The sequence below is a fragment of the Portunus trituberculatus genome, chromosome 11 (assembly GCF_017591435.1).
Source record: "Portunus trituberculatus isolate SZX2019 chromosome 11, ASM1759143v1, whole genome shotgun sequence".
NCBI classification, from domain to species: domain Eukaryota; kingdom Metazoa; phylum Arthropoda; class Malacostraca; order Decapoda; family Portunidae; genus Portunus; species Portunus trituberculatus.
In genome coordinates, this window is record NC_059265.1 from 5,795,724 (window position 1) to 5,818,223 (window position 22,500).

General features: G+C 36.7%; 2 protein-coding genes across 2 annotated transcripts in view; one reads left to right on the forward strand and one right to left on the reverse strand.

The window, feature by feature from the left end:
- Positions 1 to 3,147, forward strand: part of LOC123502521 (gamma-butyrobetaine dioxygenase-like) — an 8,227-nt gene extending 5,080 nt beyond the window's left edge. Inside the window, exon 5 of the mRNA XM_045251644.1 lies at positions 596 to 3,147. Within this exon, the coding sequence (XP_045107579.1) occupies positions 596 to 747 (152 nt within the window). The 3' untranslated portion in view covers positions 748 to 3,147. The remainder of the gene's footprint in view (positions 1 to 595) is intronic.
- Positions 3,148 to 4,795: 1,648 nt separating this feature from the next.
- On the reverse strand, positions 4,796 to 22,470 carry LOC123502463 (GDP-mannose 4,6 dehydratase-like). The gene is made up of 11 exons (XM_045251604.1): positions 22,404 to 22,470; positions 22,165 to 22,241; positions 21,777 to 21,893; positions 19,359 to 19,484; positions 18,528 to 18,720; positions 13,390 to 13,622; positions 12,928 to 13,029; positions 12,700 to 12,813; positions 7,265 to 7,333; positions 6,574 to 6,642; positions 4,796 to 5,201 (listed from the first exon to the last, which is right to left on the reverse strand). The coding sequence occupies exons 2-11, from the start codon at positions 22,198 to 22,200 to the stop codon at positions 5,139 to 5,141; spliced, it is 1,122 nt and encodes a 373-aa protein (XP_045107539.1). The 5' UTR covers positions 22,201 to 22,241; positions 22,404 to 22,470; the 3' UTR covers positions 4,796 to 5,138.
- Between the last annotated feature and the right edge of the window lie 30 nt (positions 22,471 to 22,500).

Genomic DNA, 22,500 nt, shown 5'->3' on the forward strand with positions numbered 1-22,500 from the left:
CTCTCTCTCTCTCTCTCTCTCTCTCTCTCTCTCTCTCTCTCTCTCTCTCTCTCTCTCTCCTCTCTCTCTCTCTCTCTCTCTCTCTCTCTCTCTCTCTCTCTCTCTCTCTCTCTCTCTCTCTCTCTCTCTCTCTCTCTCTCTCTCTCTCTCTCTCTCTCCTCTCTCTCTCTCTCTCTCTCTCTCTCTCTCTCTCTCTCTCTCTCTCTCTCTCTCTCTCTCTCTCTCCTCTCTCTCTCTCTCTCTCTCTCTCTCTCTCTCTCTCTCTCTCTCTCTCTCTCTCTCTCTCTCTCTCTCTCTCTCTCTCTCTCTCTCTCTCTCTCTCTCTCTCTCTCTCTCTCTCTCTCTCTCTCTCTCTCTCTCTCTCTCTCTCTCTCTCTCTCTCTCTCTCTCTCTCTCTCTCTCTCTCTCTCTCTCTCTCTCTCTCTCTCTCTCTCTCTCTCTCTCTCTCTCTCTCTCTCTCTCTCTCTCTCTCTCTCTCTCTCTCTCTCTCTCTCTCTCTCTCTCTCTCTCTCTCTCTCTCTCTCTCTCTCTCTCTCTCTCTCTCTCTCTCTCTCTCTCTCTCTCTCTCTCTCTCTCTCTCTCTCTCTCTCTCCAGGGGATTTGCTTGTCTTTGACAACCTACGCGTATTGCATGGTCGGACAGGATATAACGCTATGCAGGGTGAGCGCCGCCTTCAAGGGTGCTACTGGGAATGGGATACAGTCAGCTCCTTCCGTCGAGTGCTTCGTAGAGAGATGACAGCTTAAATTTTGGTTTCAAAATCATTATTGACAAGGCTAAATCTGCCCGCAGAGAGGACAGTTTCTATGTTCAGTGGTCACCACAAAATTTCTGTATGTGTACCCATCCTAATCTAACCTAACCGGGACGAGTCTGACGTATATTTCCAGTCTGAAAGAATAATTGCCAGTCACTTTTCAACACATCAGACTGTTTAAAGGCTAGATTATGTTAAATTATGACAAGTTGTTTAGATTCAGGGATATGAAAGGCGAATCTTAAAACTTGTTTGAAATCATTATAATGTTAATGGTAGGTATAGATCCTGTTAACCATAACAAACGAAAAAAGACAAGGTGTAACCGAATGATGACGAACGTCAGCCACATTCTTTTAACATTTTGATTATAGTCTCCAAATATGTTACTCAGCTATCATGTAGCATATGAATATTTACAATACACAATAATTGGCGTTCACAAAACTTTTATAGCATATAATCATGAAATATAACTTCATACTAGATAGACTGTGTTGAGTGATTAAAAATATCATAGTTTATAATACAACGTGGCTTGGGCAACATCTGCCACACATATTCTTTTCGAGATATTATTATTATTATTATTATTATTATTATTATTATTATTATTATTATTATTATTATTATTATTATTATTATTATTATTATTATTATTATTATTATTATTATTATTATTATTATTATTATTATTATCTTTTTTTTCGCAAGTATTAGACTACGAAACTTATCTAATCTTTACTATTAGGTGATAACAACGACCCACAGTATCGTTATTATCGTGTTAGGAGCATTTATTACAAAGTGTTAGCGCTATTAGTAGCGATAGCTATATTGCATAACCCCTTCTTATAAACAGGTCATAAATCACTCAGTTCACAGTTGGAGTCGCCTTATGAGTTTTTTTGTATGACTCACAAGTATGAGGGGCATTGTGAAGTTATGAGTAGCTTTTAAAGAAGAGCTTTCATAAAGTTTTCTCCAAAACAGCTCAGGGATCATATTAATAAAAAAAGTATTTATCTCAGACTTATGCCCATCTCTTAAAAATTTCAAATCCTTGTCTGAAACGAACTTTAAGTCTAAGTGTGAAATGGCAAAAAAGCAAAGTATGAAATGGTAAAAAGCAAAGTAGTGAAATATTTCTCAATTTCGAGTAAATAGTGCAACGCTTTTTATATTTTTAATGAATTAACAAATACAATAACTTTTTTATAGATTTTGTAAGGATACGAACATATGAATTTGTAAATAGGTATAGTATGAGTAAAATTAATCGCGCTCAAGGTGCGTGTATTTTTTGTCAGTGTTTAATTTCTTGAACCAGCGCTGTTCCATTGCTCCCACACAACGGTGCTTCCTTTCTTATTCTTTTTATTCAGTATAAAGGAAATGATTCCCTAGTCGAAAATGCTAATACAGTATCATGAAAGAGGTACCCTGAAGGGTGCATAAAAGCTGCATGAGGCTCTGTTACTCAGAAGGCAAATGAGACGCCCCCAAAACAACACAAGGTAACTCATTGTTACAGAGATGCATTTTATCTTCGCTAAATAACACTATTTATTACTTTAATTATCAGCGTCAGTGCATCATTCCTTCCTGTACAGCTCTTTAAAGACATCTCCCGTCAAGTCTATCACGAATAACACTTCCGCAGGTGTAGTCTCTTATATCCAACAGTGTAGAATTAATCAAGTCATCTAAAACATGCAGACGGGGCTGATGAATCTTTAGTAGATGGGCTTGGGCTCCTTAGCGGACGGCCATCTTTGTTTGATTGAATTGGCATCTCAAATCTAAGACCAACTTTAAGCACAACTTTAAGAATAAAAGTTGATCTGAGACAAGAATCAATACTTGAGAATACCTTCTGATATGGTCCGAGGGCCGGTATGTAGAAAAATTCAAACATCTCATCTCCTCTTGGTTAAAGCCATTCGTAACTTGAAAGTCCTTCTCATAGTTGGAAGCTAAATTTGTGAGTCATACAGAGAAACTCACAAGGTGAATCCTAATTGTGAACTCAGTGATTTATGAGCTACTCTTAGGAAGGCGCTACACGGTGTTTTTCCACTACTAAATGCGTTAACCTTAGGATAAAAAAAAAAAAAACTCCAGTCACTTAAAGGATCATGTTTTGGGGTTACGATGTTTTATCTGTTTCACTTGTTAGATGACTATAATTTTAATTAGTTTTCTTAATGGTGAAAGAGTTAAGGTATTTTAATATGCTTTTGTTTTGCTATATTGTTTACAGTACAGATTACAGTTAAAGAACTCGCAAGGCATTATTGAATTTGTGCTGGACCAATGTTCATTTTGTGCCTTTTATAAAGATTATTGTACATTTTTTGTTGTCAATAAAATACTATTACTACTATCACTATCACTGTTATTACTACTACTACTATTACTACTACTACTACTACTACTACTCCTACTGATACTGCTACAACTACTACTACTACTACTGCTACTGATACTGCTACAACAACAACTACTACTACTACTACTACTACTACTACTACTACTACTACTGCTACTGCTACTACTACTTCTACTACTACTACTACTGTTACTGCTACTACGACTACTACTACTACTGTTACTGCTACTGCTACAACCACACTACTACTACTACTACTACTACTACTACTACTACCACTGCCACTGCCACTACTCACTATTAGTAGTAGTAGTAGTAGCAGCAGCACCGCCATTACCACCACCATTACCACTCATTACCATTACCACTACAACAACCAGCACCACCACCGCACCACCACCATCACCACCACTGCACCACCACCACCACCACCACCACCACCACCACCACCACCACCACCACCACCACCACTGCCACCACCACCATCACCACCACCACCACCACCACCACCACCACCACCACCACCACCACCACCACCACCACCACCACCACCACCACCACCACCACCACCACCACCACCACCACCACCACCACCACCACCACCACCACCACCACCACCCTGCCACCACTGCTGCCACCACCACCACCACCACCACCACCACCACCACCACACTACTACTACCACTGCTACTACTACTACTACTACTACTACTTCTATGAAAGGTGAGTCATACGTATATTTTGAGGGAACCGACAATGACTAGCTTCGTTGTAATTGCCATTAAAGTTTAAAAACTCTGAATAAAAGTTTAGGCGATGTGGTGCCAAGAAAAGTTGCTGTTCGACATTACCAATCAATCATTCAATTATTGGGAGGCAAACGCCGGGAAGCGCGTCTCCTCGCCTACCCTATGGCGCTACTACAAGCGATCACGCATCCAGAGTCTCCATGCAGGCTCCCTTCTCGTGCCAAGTAACTCCCAGCAAGAGATATCAACTTGCTGCAGCCATAAGTTCTGTGGACGTCCCATTGGCCTCATCCATGCTGAGTTATCCCTTTCGGAGACAACCCGATATGCAGGATCGGCTTCCGGGAAGCGTGCCACATGCCCATATAGTCGCACTTGGCGTTGACGGACTATGTTGGTAATTGGCCTCGAATCAGCGGAGCAATGGCTGATTTGACACAGAGTCCTACCAGCGGTACCCCATGATCCTGCGAAGGCATCTAGTACCAAAGACACCAATTCGCCTCTTCAGATCGGTGTTCAGCGTTCATGTCTCACAACCATAGAGTAAGACAGGGATTATCAGCCACTTGAAGATCCGAATTTTTGTCCATATGCACAGTACTAATATCGCCAAATACTCGTGTTGAGCGAGTCCATAACGCCGTGGGCCAGGCCAATCCACCATATAACTTCCTGGCTCGACCCACCGTCGTTACGCACTGCACTACCAAGGTATGTGAAGGTTTCCGAGATCTGAATGTCCTCACTACAAGCATGGGCGGACTGTACTGTTTCATCCACTAAGGCTCCAAACACCTAAATCTTGGTCTTGGACAAATAAACCTGAAGTTCAAAGGGCTTCGCCTATTCGTGCTGTGCCTCTAGAACTATTACAATAAAAAAAAACACATCCAAAAGGAATATAAGTTTAATTTTACAGCAAGAGAAGCAAACAAAACATACTAGTAAAAGTGGAATAAAGAAAAAAAAAAAAAAACATGACAGCGCTGCTGCGTCATCGAGGCGTTCAGGCAAACTTACATTATTCCCACAAATTAAAATTATCCCTGAATATAAGATTTCCAGAATTTCGTTTCCATTACTTTGTAGCCAATCCATTTCCTGTTCATCATTAAACACTTACAAACTGGTGGTGAAAAAAAAATCAAATACTAAAAGAAATAAAAAAAATGATACATAGAGACAATATCATCCACTAACACAATTGTTTCTCAAAGTGGAGAACAGAGGCAAATCTTAGGCTGTTGGATCGCTCTTCATCAGTTCAATGTCATGTTCGACCATGTCCTTCACCAGGTCCTGTGATGGACAAGAGAGAATTGTCAGGATAGGAGGCAAGGCAGCTTGTGGAAGACCAACAGAAACAGAGAAGATTAGCTCAAAGTGGCATTTAATAGGGATCAACATTTCTCAGCACCATAATGAATCCAGAAAATTATCAAATATTGGTGCCACAGAAATGGAAAACTTTTAGAGTTAGTTAGTCACAGCACAGTCTTTATGCCCAAGGCGAGCACCACATAACGTATCCGAGACTCGCCTAATTCCTGCCGGTTTCATGGTAACCTACAATAATTATCAGGTAGTCAAGTTTATATAGTGCATGGTTGGGAATTGCAAGTAATATCTTTCTTATACACGGCAAGAGTGATGGGTGCTTATCAAATGTAATTACGAGCGAACAAAATTATATTCAGGTGGATGAATCTTGTAGCTAAGACGTGTCCAGTCATAATGCTATTCACACCATATGACATTACAACTCAGAATTTTATGAATTTCAACTCTTCTACTGAATGGTATTAATGGGTAAATCTAAAAAAGAGGGAGGGTTTCAGTAGCTATTCAACCTATTCTTTTGAAGCGTATGTGGAGTGTATTTTTTATTTGTACATAACTGAGCATGTCAAATCTGAATTTAAACCGAGAATGTACGAATACCTTATTGCATCTCATAAATAAATGCATCAAGCTGAAATTTGGAAGGTAATAACGGGGAAAGATATGAATAAGCATGAAAAATTCAGATTCTTATTCTCTAATCACAGTTTAAAACTTTAAAAAACATTCGCAATGTTTTGAGTTTAGGTTAATTGAATTTAGCGTCATGCTGGTGTTTCCAAGCCTCAACAAATTTGACTGTTTTGCTTCTATGTGTGTACGTGTAGCTATTGTCTTTTAAGCATATCATGACAGAACAATTTTAAACAACATGACAATGAGTCTCTTATGTTTTTAGGAGTTATAATACATAGTTTTGTTAATATTAAAAACAAACAAAAAAAATTCACCCATTAAATGTGACTTCAGCTGGCTACTAAATGCATAATTAAATGTATTATCAATTAATATATCTAGCAGACCGTTGACCTGATAAGTTTTATCTAGTTTAATTCTATCTTTTTTTTTTTTTTTTTTTTTCTTCTTTCCTAGCGAGATGACACTGATACCTATGTAGCGAGGAGGTCTTGGATGTTTCTGGTTGGTGTTCTCTGCTGGATGTAAAGCAATGATCGCTCATCTCCATGTAGCAAGATGTTGTATTGTTATATAGTTAGTGATTTTTTTCACTCTGTATTTGTGGTAGCAGGTGTGTAACTTTTTGTGAAGTTATGCAGTGCTACAAGCCTGGATGTCTCAATCATCATCTGGTACACGACGTGATTTTTACCTCAAAAGTAAGTGTCGGTTTCCATCCCATCTTCCGCAGGGCCTTTGATGCGTCCCCTTGTAGAAAGTCCTGCAGGAATAGATTATAGGATGTAGGTGGTAAGATAAAAACACCACTAACAACAATAACAACGAAAACAACTACAACAACAAATATAAACAAATATAATAAATAAAAGCAGTTTCTTTTTGTCATGCAGTGTGGTGAAAAAACCTGAAGCGCAGAAAGTAAACACTATTGCCAGTGAATCATTGAGCATCAAACCATCACTTGCCATTCATGAGTCTTTGTCAGGGAATGTGCCAGTAACTGGACATTTAAGGTTCACGAAGTAGTGCAAGAATAGTGACCAGTTGTTTGAGCTTTAAGAAATCAATAAATGGTGTTATAGTTATCATTGATGATCTGCATAATTCTAAATGGCAGTGAAAATGGCAAAACTTTTATTTTGACAGACAATACTTATCATAATTTTGTGACATCTGGAAAAATGGCAGACCCATCCAGTTCGTGATTCCTCAAGTGTTTCTCAAAAACGTGTTTATTGTGCACCGATTCCTGAACATAAGCAAGTGTGCAGTGGTAATAGTAACTGATGTGATAATAATAACAGGTTTCCAGGTGTGCATGTAGGGGAAGGAGTCCATTTGCTCTTTCCTTGTTCCCTGACAACGGAAGAGTTGCCACTTACGTCCGGTGTGTTATCAACTGGCGGTTCGCCAACCCGCTGGGGGGAGCGCACCGGGCAGCTTGGCTTATCCTAAGGAACAGTGAGCCCTTTAATGGTGCTGTAAATTTTTCCACAAAAATTTCATATATCTCATTATCAATGATTTATTGTAATAGCTTGAAAGTCACATGCAGATATATATATATATATATATATATATATATATATATATATATATATATATATATATATATATATATATATATATATATATATATATATATATATATATATATATATATTATATCATAAAATTTATTCTAAATGAAAGAACTTGGAATATTTGCTATTTTCTAAAACAAAGATAAAGACAATAGAAGCTAGAAAAAAAGTATCTATCTATTGATCTGTCTATATCTACCTATCTATCTATCTATCTATCCTTCCATCTATCTATCTACCTACTTAACTATCTTCCTACACACACACACACACACACACACACACACACACACACACACACACACACACACACACATATATATATATATATATATATATATATATATATATATATATATATATATATATATATATATATATATATATATATATATATATATATATATATATATATATATATATATATATATATATATATATATATATATATATATATATATATATATCCTTCCATCTATCTATCTACCTACTTAACTATCTTCCTACACACACACACACACACACACACAAATGTAAACACATATATGTATGTATATATATATATATATATATATATATATATATATATATATATATATATATATATATATATATATATATAAAGGCTGATTCCTTTGGCGAACCCATGAGACACCAGGGGTGCCAACATGTGCTAAAAGAGCTGTTGGCATTGTGTTCTCCTTACACCACATTATATCGTTTTTTCTGAATTTAAAAACACATTTGCAAAGTTGACAAGAGAAGATAAAATTGTGGGCTTGGTGTTGAAATATACTAACACAAACGGTTAAAAAAACTGGCCATGAAGTGTTGGGACTAGGAATGATATATATATATATATATATATATATATATATATATATATATATATATATATATATATATATATATATATATATGAGAGGGGAGATCTGGCTAAGAGCAAGAAAGAAAATGAAAAAAGGCCCACTTAGCTGCCAGTTCCCTTGCAGGTTTGATAAAGTTATTCAAAGCAAAGGGGTAAAAGTCTTGAAACTTTCCTCGTAAATAAGTCAAGTCATAGGAAGTTGGAAGTACAGTAGCAGGCGAGGAGTTTCAGAGATTAGCAAAAAAAAGATATGAATGATTGAGAGTACCTGATAACTCATGCAATAAAGAGTTAGACATTATAGGGTGAGAGATAAAAGAAAATATTGTGCAGGGAGCCCGCTTATGCAAGGTGCTTGCACCTTGCCTGGCCAAACTCTTTCAACTTTGTCTATCAACTTCTATCTTTCCTGCTTGCTGGAAGTTTGCCTACATTCAGCCTGTTCCTAAAAAGGGTGACCGTTTTAATCCTTCAAACTACCGTCCTATATCTTCAATCTCTTTCTTGTCTAAAGTTTATTAATCTATCTTCAATAGGAAGATTCTTAAGCATCTTTCATTTCACAATTTTCTATCTGATCGCCAGTATGGCTTCCGTCAAGGTCGCTCTACTGGTGATCTGGCGTTCCTTGCTGAGTCTTGGTCATCCTCTTTTAGAGATTTCGGTGAAACCTTTGCTGTCGCGTTAGACAAATGAAAAGCTTTTGAGAGTCTAGCATATAGCTTGGATTTCAAAACTGACCTCCTACGATTTGTATCCTTCTCTCTGCAATTTCATCTCAAGTTTCCTTTCCGACTGTTCTATTTCTGCTATGGTAGACGGCCACTGTTATTCCCCTAAATCTATTAATAGTGGTGTTCTTCAGGGTTCTGTCCTGTCATCCACTCTCTTTCTATTATTCATTAATGATCTTCTTAACCAAACTTCTTACCCTGTCCACTCCTACGCTGGTGATACCACCCTACATCTTTACACGTCCTTTCCTAGACGACCAACCCTTCACAAAGTCATCAGATAAGTCAGGGACGCCACAGAACGCCTGACTTCTGATCTTTCTAAGATTTCTGACTGGGGCAGAGGAAACTTAGCAGTGTTCAATTCCTAAGAACTCAATTCCTCCATTCATGAACTCGACACAACCTTCCAAACAACTATACTTTCTTCTTTAATGACACTTAACCTCTCCCTCTTCCACACTGAATATCCTCGGCCTGTCCTTTACTCATAATCTTAACTGGAAACTTCACATCTCATCTTTGCCAAAATAGCTTCTATGAAGCTAGGCTTTCTGTGGCGTCTCTGCCAGTTTTCTTGCCCCTCCATCTGCTAACTTTATACAAGGGCCTTATTCGTCCTGGTATGGAGTACTCTTCGCATGTTTGGGGTTGTCCCACTCATATAGTTCTATTACATAGGGTGGAATGAAAAGCTTTTCGTCTCATCAACTCCCCTCCTCTGACTGTTTTCAGCCTCTTTCTCACCGCCGAAATGTTGCATCTTTTTCTATCTTTTATCGCTATTTTCATGCTAACTGCTCTACTGATTTTGCTAATTGCATGCCTCTCCTCCTCCTGCGACCTCGCTGCACAAGGCTTTCTTCTTTCTCTCGTCCCTATTCTGTCCAACTCACTATTGCTAGATTTAACCAGTATTCCCAATAATTTATACCTTTCTCTGGTAAACTCTGCAACTCTCTGTCTGCTTCCGTATTTCCATCTTCTTACGTCTTGACTTCTTTTAAAGAGGGAGGTGTCAAGACATTTGTCCCTGAATTTTGGATAACTCACTTGACTTTTAAGGAAACTGGTAACCTAGTGGGCCTTTATTATCCTTTTTTTTTTTTCCCTTGGCGAGTTGCCCCTCCTGCATAAAAAAAGAGATTAAAGCTACAGAGCGGTAGTTTGAAGGAGTAGAAGTGTCACCCTTTTTGGGACTGAATGTAGGCAAATTTCCAGCAAGAAGGAAAGGTTCAAATCGATAGACAGAGTTGGAAGAGTTTGACCAGGCGAGATGTAAGCACGAAGGCAAAGTTTTTGAGAACAAAAGGAGGGACCCCATCAAGTCGATAAGCCTTAAGAGAGCTTAGGGTAGCGAGGGCATGAAAAAAGAAACACTACGAAGAGATATGATTGAACCAATGAAGTGAAGGAGGAAAAGGAGGAACAAACCCAGAATTACTCAAGATAGAGTTGGTAGCAAAAGTTTGAGAGAAGAGTTCAACTTTAGAGACATATGTGATAGTAGTGGTGCCATCAGGATGAAATAAAGGATGGAAAGATGAAGAAGTAAAGATACTGGAGGTGTTTTTGGCCAGATGACGGAAGTCCCAAAGGTGGTTGAAATTTGAACGATTTTTAAATTGGATAAATAGAACAAGATAGAGATATGAGTTTGTGATCGGAAGAGCCCAACGGAGAAAATAGGTTAACAGCATGAACAAAAGGAAAGGATCAATAATGTTGGGCGTTTCTCCAAGATGGTCAGAAATACAAGTAGGGTTCTGCACCAGTTGCTCTAGCTCATGGAGAATAGTAAATTTGCAGGGTTGTTCCTCAGTATGGTCAGTGAAGGGAGAAGACAGCCAAAGGTAGTACTGGTGAGCATTAAAATCTCCAAGGATGGAGATCTCCGCGAAGGAATATACAGAATGGGCTCCACTTTAAAAGTTAAATAGTCCAAGATATCTTATAATCATAGAAGTTACGAGAGAGAGAATCAAAACAGATAAGTTTAGTTAGAGAGTAACCAGATGGTAGAAACTCGGAAGAATAAAGAGCGTGGGCACTATAGGACGTATAGAAGAAGTAGGAGGGAACAGAAAAGTGGCTACTGTCAGTTCTCTCGAAAACCTATGTTTCGGTGAGCAAAAGAAGATGAGGTTTAGTAGAGGAATAGCACTGTTCTATTGAGTGAAATTTAGATCTAAGATCGCGAATGTTGCAGAAGTTAATGAAGAAAAGGTTGTGGAGGGTGTCAAGACATTTATGGTCGATACCGAGTGAGCGGTCCGAACTCGAGACATTTATGATTCCCTCCCCAGAAGGAACTCCGAATCTGGTGATTGAGTTGCCTTTTCTTTAATTTCAAGTGAATTGTGTGTGCACAGTAAGTGCATGTAATTTTGTGTGAAGGAGGACAGTTGTCTTTAGACAGCAGGCTGTGATTGCCCCCTTGGGTTGTGAGACACAAAAGGAAACATTCAGCGAGTTCACGATTCTTTGATGGTAAGTTCACAGCACATTCTTAACTGATCCAGAACAAAACTAGTGCTATTAGACATAACTAGGAGTAAATGATCGTTTATATATATATATATATATATATATATATATATATATATATATATATATATATATATATATATATATATATATATATATATATATATATATATATATATATATATATATATATATATATATATATATATATATATATATATATATATATATATATATATATATATATATATATATATATATATATATATATATATATATATATATATATATATATATATATATATATATATATATATATATATATATATATATATATATATATATATATATATATATATATATATATATATATATATATATATATATATATATATATATATATATATATATATATATATATATATATATATATATATATATATATATATATATATATATATATATATATATATATATATATATATATATATATATATATATATATATATATATATATATATATATATATATATATATATATATATATATATATATATATATATATATATATATATATATATATATATATATATATATATATATATATATATATATATATATATATATATATATATATATATATATATATATATAACCACAGGAGGAATATGTTACCACCTCAGTTGGATACAGTATGACTTACAGACAACGAGAGGAACACAACTCACAAAAACAATATGAACTAATGCAAGAAAAACACGTATTATTTTCAGTGCTACAACTCTAACAGTGCTTAACACTGTTAAACTTTGTTAGCTCATTAAGAAAAGGCAGAAAATTGTACTTTTTTTTTCATTGGTCAATTTTATCAAGCGTCTTTGTTTATCCAGTAGTGGTGACATGTTCCGTGCTGTGCTTTCTCGGTCATTAAAGAGTATAAGGAAGGGACAGCGATAAGTATAGCAAGATTTCTTTTTTCGTACAAGTAACTTGTATTTCTGTGATTCGGTATGCATTGCAGTCACTCCCACAAAATCATCCTACTGAATAATTATATTCTAGTTTATAAGAAACATAAACAACATTGTTCTCAGTAACATACTTGGACTACACATATAAAATCACAATTAGACAGTCTCACTCACCACTTCCGCTGGTCGATAAAATTTTGGGTTGATGGAAACACGAACAATACCCGTGTCACGCTCCTTGCCGACCTCATCCAAACCTGATCCTTCCCAATAGATCTCCTTTCCGATCTGAGGTGAGCACCAAAAAACATAACACCAGAATGTAAGTGTTGAACTGGAACAATTGACTGTAGTATCTTAAGTTGCTATAGTTCTTGTTTAGCTACAGATTCATTTGCTTACCTCTTTAAAGGCTGTTTCCACAAACTGTCTGACTGAGTGGACTCTCCCTGTAGCTAAGACAAAGTCCTCAGGCTTGTCTTGTTGAAGGATCATCCACATGCCCTGTTTGTATTTGATGTTTATGTTCTTATAAACGAAGGCAAACCAAAATGAATGTCTTATCGCTTTAAGAAAATCACAAGTAGAAAAAAACTAGCTTTAAACCTAGTTTTACCAATTTAATGTAGTATTTAGGCAATAATTTTTAGTTGTTTTCAACAATAATTTCGCATTTTTTCAATTGGATCAAAGGAAGTAATTATAAAATTTTTAAAGCGGGATTGATCTGTAAAATCAGACTCAAGAACAGTCTAAAGATAAACAATTAAAATCATGATGAATTACGTATTTCTCAAAAGTCTCTCACAGTGCTTGTCAAATACCTAACAGAATCAAAGCCTTAAGCGGTACTCAGCCACTCACCTCCACATAATCCTTGGCATGTCCCCAGTCCCTTTTAGAGTCAATGATTCCAAGTTCAAGTTTGTCCAGGTGTCCCAAGTGAATCTTAGCCACGGAGCGAGTGATCTTACGCGTGACAAATGTTTCTCCTCGCCTTGGAGACTCGTGGTTGAACATTATACCATTGCATGCAAACATTCCGTACGATTCACGGAAGTTCACGACAATCCAGTGAGCGTAGGCTTTGGACACCCCTGGAAAGATTGTATCAAGCATTACTCCTGCATTACGAAAAAAGGGAAAAAACAGGAATAATGGATGTGTATGTCTCTCTCTCTCTCTCTCTCTCTCTCTCTCTCTCTCTCTCTCTCTCTCTCTCTCTCTCTCTCTATATATATATATATATATATACATATATATATATATATATATATATATATATATATATATATATATATATATATATATATATATATATATATATATATATATATATATATATATATATATATATATATATATATATATATATATATATATATATATATATATATATATATATATATATATATATATATATATATATATATATATATATATATATATATATATATATATATATATATATATATATATATATATATATTTTTTTTTTTTTTTTTACATTACAAGGGCACTGGCCAAGGGCAAACAAAGTGTTGGAAAAAAAAAATCCCGCTGGTTGCCAGGCCCTGTTAAGAGGAAAGTAGAAAGAGAAAAACAAAAAATCTAAAAGGAGGGTCCAGTTAACGTAAGAGGTGTCTTGACACTCCTCTTTTGAAAGAGTTTAAGTCATAGGCAGGTGGAAATACAGACACAGGTAGAGAGTTCCAGAGTTTACCAGTGTAGGGAATGAAGGAGTGAAGATACTGGTTAACTCTTGCATTAGGAAGATGGACAGAATAGGGATGAGAAGAAGTAGAGAGTCTTGTGCAGCGAGGCCGCAGGAGGGGGAAGGCATGCAGTTAGCAAGTTCAGAAGAGCAGACAGCATGAAAACAGCGGTAGAAGACAGATAAAGATGCAACATTGCGGCGGTGACTTAAAGAATCAAGACAGTCAGTTAGAGGAGAAGAGTTGATAAGACGAAAAGCTTTAGATTCCACCTTGTTTAGTAAAGCTGTGTGTGGATCCCCAGACATGAGAGCCATACTCCATACACGGGCGGATAAGGCCCTTGTACAGAGCAAGCAGCTGGGAGGGAGAGAAAATGGACGAAGACGCCATAGGACACCTAACTTCTTGGAAGCTGATTTAGCAAGAGTAGAGATGTGAAATTTCCAGTTTAGATTTTTAGTGAAGGATAGACCGAGTGTGTTTAATGTAGAGGAGAGGGAAGTTGAGTGTTATTGAAGAAGAGAGGATAGTTGTCTGGAAGGTTATGTCGAGTAGATAGTTGTAGAAATTGAGTTTTTGAGGCATTGAACAAAACCAGGTTTTCTCTGCCCCAATCAGAAACAAGTGAAAGATCAGAAGTTAGGCGTCCTATAGCATCTCGCCTTGAGTCATTTAATTGTTGTTGGGTTGGGCGTCTGTTGAACGCTGTTGAATAATGCAGGGTGGTATCATCAGCATAGGAGTGGATAGGGCATTGAGTCAGATTTAGGAGATCATTGATGAATAATAGAAAGAGAGTGGGTGATAGGACAGAACCCTGTGGAACACCACTGTTGATAGTTTTAGGGAAGAACAGTGACCGTCTACTACAGCAGCAATAGAACGATCGGAAAGGAAACTGGAGATGAAGGTACAGAGAGAAGGATAGAATCCGTAGGAGGGTAGTTTAGAAATTAAAGATTTGTGCCAGACTCTATCGAAGGCTTTCGATATGTCAAGGCCGACAGCAAAGGTTTCACCGAAGTCCCTAAAAGAGGATGACCAAGATTCAGTTAGGAAAGTAAGAAGATCACCAGTAGATCTGCCTTTACGGAAACCATACTGGCAATCAGAGAGAAGGTTGTGAGCTGATAGATGCCTCATTATCTTCCTATTAAGGATAGACTCAAAGGCTTTAGAAAGGCAGGAAATCAAAGCTATAGGGCGGTAGTTAGAAGGATTGGAGTGGTCACCTTTTTTAGGGACAGGTTGAATGTGAGCAAACTTCCAGCAAGAAGGATAAATAGAAGTAGAGAGACACAGATGAAAGAGTTTGACCAGGCAGTGAGCGAGTTCGGAAGCACAGTTTTTGAGAACAACAGGAGGGACTCCATCCGGACCGTAAGCCTTCCGAGAATCAAGGCCAGAGAGGGCCAGGAAAACGTCTTTATAAAGAATTTTAATTTTAGGGATGAAGTAGTCAGAGGGTGGAGGAGTAGGAGGAATATGCCCAGAATCATCCAAAGTTGAGTTGGTAGCAAAGGTTTGAGCGAAGAGTTCAGCTTTAGAAAAGAAGAGACAGCTGTAGAGCCATCTGGATGAAGTAAAGGAGGGAAAGACGAAGAAGTAAAGTTGTTAGAGATATTATTGGCTAGATGCCAGAAATCTCGAGAGGAGTTAGAATTGGAAAGACTTTGACATTTTCTATTGATGAAAGAGTTTTTAGTAAGTTGGAGAATAGATTTGGCATGATTACGGGCAGAAATATATAGGGCATGAGTTTCAGCAGTTGGATGGCTACGGAACCGTTTGTGAGCCGCCTCTCTATCATTGACAGCACGAGAACAAGCAGAGTTAAACCAAGGCTTTTTAGCTTTAGGGTTAGAGAAAGTATGAGGAATGTATAGCTCCATGCCAGAGATAATCACCTCTGTTATGCGCTCGGCACAAAGAGAAGGATCTCTGACATGAAAACAATAATCATCCCAAGGAAATCAGAATAGTACTGCCTTAGTTCCTCCCACTTAGCAGAGTTAAAATGCCAGAAGCACCTCCGCTTAGGCGGGTCCTGAGGCTGCACTGGAGTGATAGAACTGGTAACGGAAATTAGATTGTGGTCGGAGGAGCCCAACGGAGAGGAAAGTTTAACAGAGTAAGCAGAAGGGTTGGAGGTTAGGAAAAGATCAAGAATGTTGGGCGTGTCTCCAAGGCGGTCAGGAATACGGGTAGGGAACTTCACTAGCTGCTCTAGGTCATGAAGGATAGCAAAGTTGAAGGTTTGTTCACCAGGTTGGTCAGTGAAAGAAGATGAAAGCCAAAGCTGGTGGTGAACATTGAAATCCCTAAAATGGAGATCTCAGCAAAAGGAAAGTGAGATAAGATGTGCTCCACCTTGGAAGTCAAATAGTCAAAGAATTTTACATAGTCAGAGGAATTAGGTGAGAGGTATACAGCACAGATGAATTTAGTTAGAGAGTGACATTGAAGTCTTAGCCAGATGGTAGAAAATTCTGAAGATTCAAGATTGTGGGCACGAGAGCAAGTGGTGTCGTTACGCACGTATGCGCAACATCCAGCTTTGGATTGAAAATGAGGATAGAGCAAGTAGGAGGGAACAGAAAAGGGCTGCTGTCAGTAGTCACAGACAACTGTGTTTCAGTTAGGAAGAGAAGATGAGGTTTATATATATATATATATATATATATATATATATATATATATATATATATATATATATATATATATATATATATATATATATATATATATATATATATATATATATACACACACACACACACACACACACACACACACACACATACACATATATATATATATATATATATATATATATATATATATATATATATATATATATATATATATATATATATATATATATATATATATATATATATATATATATATATATATATATATATATATATATATATATATATATATATATATATATATATATATATATATATATATATATATATATATATATATATATATATATATATATATATATATATATATATATATATATATATATATATATATATATATATATATATATATATATATATATATATATATATATATATATATATATATATATATATATATATATATATATATATATATATATATATATATATATATATATATATATATATATATATATATATATATATATATATATATATATATATATATATATATATATATATATATATATATATTATTATTACTATTATTATTATTTTTTTTTTTAACAGTTTCCTGATGTTTCTTGCTACTACTCCCTTACATTGCTGTTGTTTTAGTCGCGTCAGTTCCTTGTTGATGGTGTTACGTCGTACTGATGTTACTTCTTCCTTGTTCCATGTTTCTTGGAGGGTAGCGCGTTCTTCTTTGAATTGATGGATGAGATGTCTTTTCTATTTGTCGTTCCACAAGTTCCTTCCCAAAGTATGACTGATGTCTAATTTTCTGGCTTTCTCGTCATGGAGTTTTATGTCGGTGTAGCCAGGAAGTAAATTCTCTTTACGGCAGACGAGGTTAAATGCAAGAGCAACCTTAGCATTGTTTATTTTCTGGTTAGTTTTTCAATATGACTAACCAACTCTCTTTTTTCAAGTGGTAGTGCTCCGAGGAGCTGTCCAAAAGTGGACTGTGCGACATTTCGACCAGTCTCAGAGTTCATCTTCAGGCAGTATCGCCACCCCAATATATATATATATATATATATATATATATATATATATATATATATATATATATATATATATATATATATATATATATATATATATATATATATATATATATATATATATATATATATATATATATATATATATATATATATATATATATATATATATATATATATATATATATATATATATATATATATTGCTTTAAATTGTTATTCATAATCTTACAGTACAATATTTTAACAAACTTGATGGAGTACAACCGGCAGTACGATAGCCCTTATGCTATTGAAAAATAATGAAGCTAGCATATTTTAAAGATGAAAGGCATAAAATTTAATACACATCTCAATGCACTGTGTTTGTATACAAAGCAAAGAAGGACACCGTCGTAGGTCTTGTAATGACCGGACGTACACATACCCACAAAATTACTTAGGCATTTGGTTTTGACGTACAAGGCGTCATTAGGTATTTACTCCGTGAGTACGGCCCTTTTTGAATAAAAAAAGCATGCCTACAGATAAATATATCAAGATTTTCTACGACATTCTGAAAAGAAAGAGGATCTTCCTACCATAAGGGGATCTTGGGTAGAACGGAGTGCTTTCCTTCTGTGGCACTTCTTGTACCTTGCCAAACATTTCTGAGGTAGAAGCTTGGAAGAATTTCACATTCTTGTCCATCCCACATGTCTGAATGGCATCCAGTAGCCGCAGTGTTCCCATGGCGTCCACGTTGCCGGTGTATTCTGCCAGGTCAAATGATACCTGGCAAACAAAACAAGCTTAGAGGAATTTCATCAAGATAAAAAGCCATATCATAAAATTTTGATTTGCATAGTTTTTTTTTATCTTATTTATTATATTTATTTTTTGAGCTGTACTAGCTAATATACAATGCTATCGACGATCAACCATTCTATTACTTTCTTTGTAGAATGTACATATTTACTGCAAATAAAATACCACTGTTGAGATCAATACTGAAAATGTTGAATTTCTAAATTAATAGACAAAAAAGGAATATAAACCTTTAGTACTATATTTCAAAAGAAAGTTGTGTTAGAATGCAAAGAATATTAATAATACATACCATCATTACTGAATGTAATGAAAAGATTGCCCTACAGACAAAACTCCATGAACACAAGGAACACATTAAAGTGCCACAACAGAAAGAGAAATGAATTAGTAAAGGATGTTATAAATATACTATGTACATAAATATAAAAAAAAAGAAGTCTTACAACACAAGTGACAAATTAAAGTGCTGCAGCAGAAGGAAAAGAAATTTACTATCGATGAATGTTGTGAATACTTAAGTAGATAATCTAAGAATAGAGTTTAATAATCAAAGCTAAATAATGTAAATAGAGGTGCTTAAAAATAAGATATAAGTAGCTTGCCTTGACGTGGCTTTGAGCTGCCAGGTTGTAGATCTCGTCAGGCTTCACTTTGGAGATAATCTTGACGAGGCCGGCAGAGTCACACAGGTCCCCGTAGTGAAGCTGCATGCGTCCGTTCTTGTGGATCTGGAAATGCAAGTTACTTTCTCCCAGCTGCCCTTATCTCTCTCTCTCTCTCTCTCTCTCTCTCTCTCTCTCTCTCTCTCTTCTATATATTTTTTCTTGAAAGACGTTACTAATGCTGCTGTCACACATTCACGTATGTGAGCCACATATCCTCCAGTATATAGAATTTTGCCCATACGGCAAACACCACGTAAAAACCACGTAACACCCTTGTGGTGCGGGGAACATACTCGTACTTGGTAGTACCGGGGGCATGTGTGCGGGCGCCACGTACCTCTCGCCGATAAGCAGGTGGCACGGCATGTCCCCGTCAAACTCACGGTCCAGATATATGTATATTTGGACCGTGGTCAAACTGTCAATATAGGGCGAACAGCCGCAACACGTGGTCTGTAGTACGTGGATGGTACCGGAAACGTACCCTTAATGCGTCTTGCCACGTCGGAGTCTCGCGAGTCTCTCACGACCTTGGCACGCACGCAGTTCCTGAGGTTACGCGCCAAACCATGCAACCCAAAGGTTCCCGCCACTGTCCATCCACTTAGTACGAGGCATATAAAAATTGTGCGTGGGCCAAACGTCGACAGTTCACCGACTGCCTGCCTGTGTGACGGACCTCCACGCACCAGCCCATCGCCCCCAGCAGTAGGTAGTGTTTGTTTATTTATTTATTTTTTTTTTGTCTGTGTTTTAATCGGTGTGTTTGTATGTGTCACTTTGTGCATGATATGTTTAGAGGTATGTGGTCTGTCTGTCAGTGTTTTCACATGTGCTAATCTGTAAATGAAGATTAAAATGTGTATTTATGCAGCTTGGTTTTCATACCCTTTGTTTTTCTTGGAAATAAAAACAGTATGCAAGTGCAACGTAAATAATGTAAAACATTATAATTAATATAAAACTATAGAAAACTATATAGTTAATGATTGCAGTCTATACTGAGAAAAGTAACGAACACAGGTATACAACTAAAGCGAATACAATGAAAAGGGAAAGTGAAATATGGAAGGTGAAACATGAAAATAACAAATTTGGACATACTTAAAAATTTGCTGTTGTTTGATAGCCTTTATGTGACTTTAAATAAGCATAGCAAAAACTAAATGCAATGTATAAAATTTATGATATGCATATGAAATGACAGACACAACATACCTACAGAGAGTTGTAAATGAAAATTGTAATCTATATTGATAGAATTAACAAATACAGGTTTAAATATGAATAGAATACAACGATTAATGAAAGTGCTGCAGCAACTCATTCTCTGGGAGGTGTGGTTGTCATATATGTGACAGGCACTCACCACGTCGTTCGTTATGCTGTGCAGGAATTACGTGCCACATACCATTATCCTACTGGCACCGGTGTAGCGTACAAGCGTGTTCCTTGGAAAATCGTCTACTACCCTTACTCGCAGCGGCGCAGCCTCACTCGGTGCTCAGTTGTTCTCTAGATTTCAAGGTTAGATGTGAGACTCTTAAAAGCTCTTTGTTCAAACCAACTATTGAGTCCGTACTGCAGTTTATCTTATGCCACAAGAAAGAGGGAGAGTAAGAGGAAAATAAGGGAAAGAGAAAGAACGTATGTGAGGTGGGGGAAGATGATTTTATTGTATTTACATTTCAGTTTCTATATGAGAGAGAGAGAGAGAGAGAGAGAGAGAGAGAGAAAACCTTTAAATGCAGCATATACAAGCGCTCTATGCCTCTGTTCATGATGGTGACTCGAGGCATGCTAACGTCTGGGTACACGATATTTTTCTCCTGAGTGGCGCATGTACAGTAGGGTTGATACACGATTTTACGCTACACCGGCACGTGGTGCTGGAGGGGGCGTGGCCTCCTTCCGCTTAAGTACCTCGTATGCCCTACGTGCATCGGCTGCTACATGTACGTAAGTGCACCCTACGTGCTTCAGGTAGATCACAAAGTGTCACGTATTTTTTGGTGGTGTGGGTAAATTATGGTCACCTATCTCTACGTATGGGCAAAATTCTACGTAAGGGAAGATACGAGGCTCACATACGTAAATGTGTGACAATAGCATGAAGCAAACAAATTACATGGTGCATCTACATATATGAAGAATATCCTTTTTTCACCACATGTGTATATCAGATACATACAATGTATATATTGTACGTGTATGCATATAATGCACTGTGCTTCATGATTTTTCAGTAGTTTGATCCTAACTTACTAAATCTTTAAAGGTGGTAAGAACAACAACAGGTACAAGATGCAAGTCAGTCAACAGGTGGCAGTATCCTTAAGATTTTTTGCTCCTTACCTTAGGATCATCGTAGAGGTGAGCAATCCTGCCAGTGTTGAAAGTGGAGGCGCGCCTGATGATGCCGTGCACCTGGTAACCTTTGCCGATGAGCAGCTCAGCCAGATATGAGCCATCCTGCAATAGTAAGACAAGATCATAGCAAGAAGAGAGCGTGTGTTGCCGCCATCCTCCATCTTTTGGCAGTGCAGTAAGGAATGCATTAATTTCCTTGTGCAATATTACTGTTTGACTGTGACAAAACTACTATTATTTAGTTTAAGTGGAGATTACTAGCGTTACATTCACAGTCAAAACACCATGTTGACTCTGCATCAGGAGTTGGACGTCCTGTTATACCAATTTCAGTCATCTCTTAAATAAGAACAACCATTCATTATATCTATACCTGTCCCGTTATGCCGGTAATGAGAGCAGTCTTCATGGCAAACAACTTTAAGCAGACTTCTCAGTGGATACTTGTACCTGAGAGAGAGAGAGAGAGAGAGAGAGAGAGAGAGAGAGAGAGAGAGAGAGAGAGAGAGAATATGAATTGATCAAATATTGCACCTTTACTAGTTACACGTATCACAAATATCAAACTGAAGTCAGCAAAAGGGTGGAGGGCTAGCTGGTGATCACTCTTACCTCGGCTAACCGCTGGCGTGTGGCAGAAGTCGCGACGCAGCAGCATAAATAGGTGTGTGGGGAGAGGAAGTAAGGTGCTTACATTTACAGGTGTCAT

What these genes read in the sequence shown, in the direction of transcription:
- LOC123502463 (XM_045251604.1), bottom strand. Translation starts at nt 22,200, where the DNA reads ATGAAGACTGCTCTCATTACCGGCATAACGGGACAG. An exon ending in TTACCGGCATAACGGGACAG is followed by an intron (nt 21,894 to 22,164) that starts GTATAGATATAA and finishes TTACTATTGCAG; the next exon opens with GATGGCTCATATCTGGCTGA. An exon ending in CAGCTCAAAGCCACGTCAAG is followed by an intron (nt 18,721 to 19,358) that starts GCAAGCTACTTA and finishes TTTGTTTGCCAG; the next exon opens with GTATCATTTGACCTGGCAGA.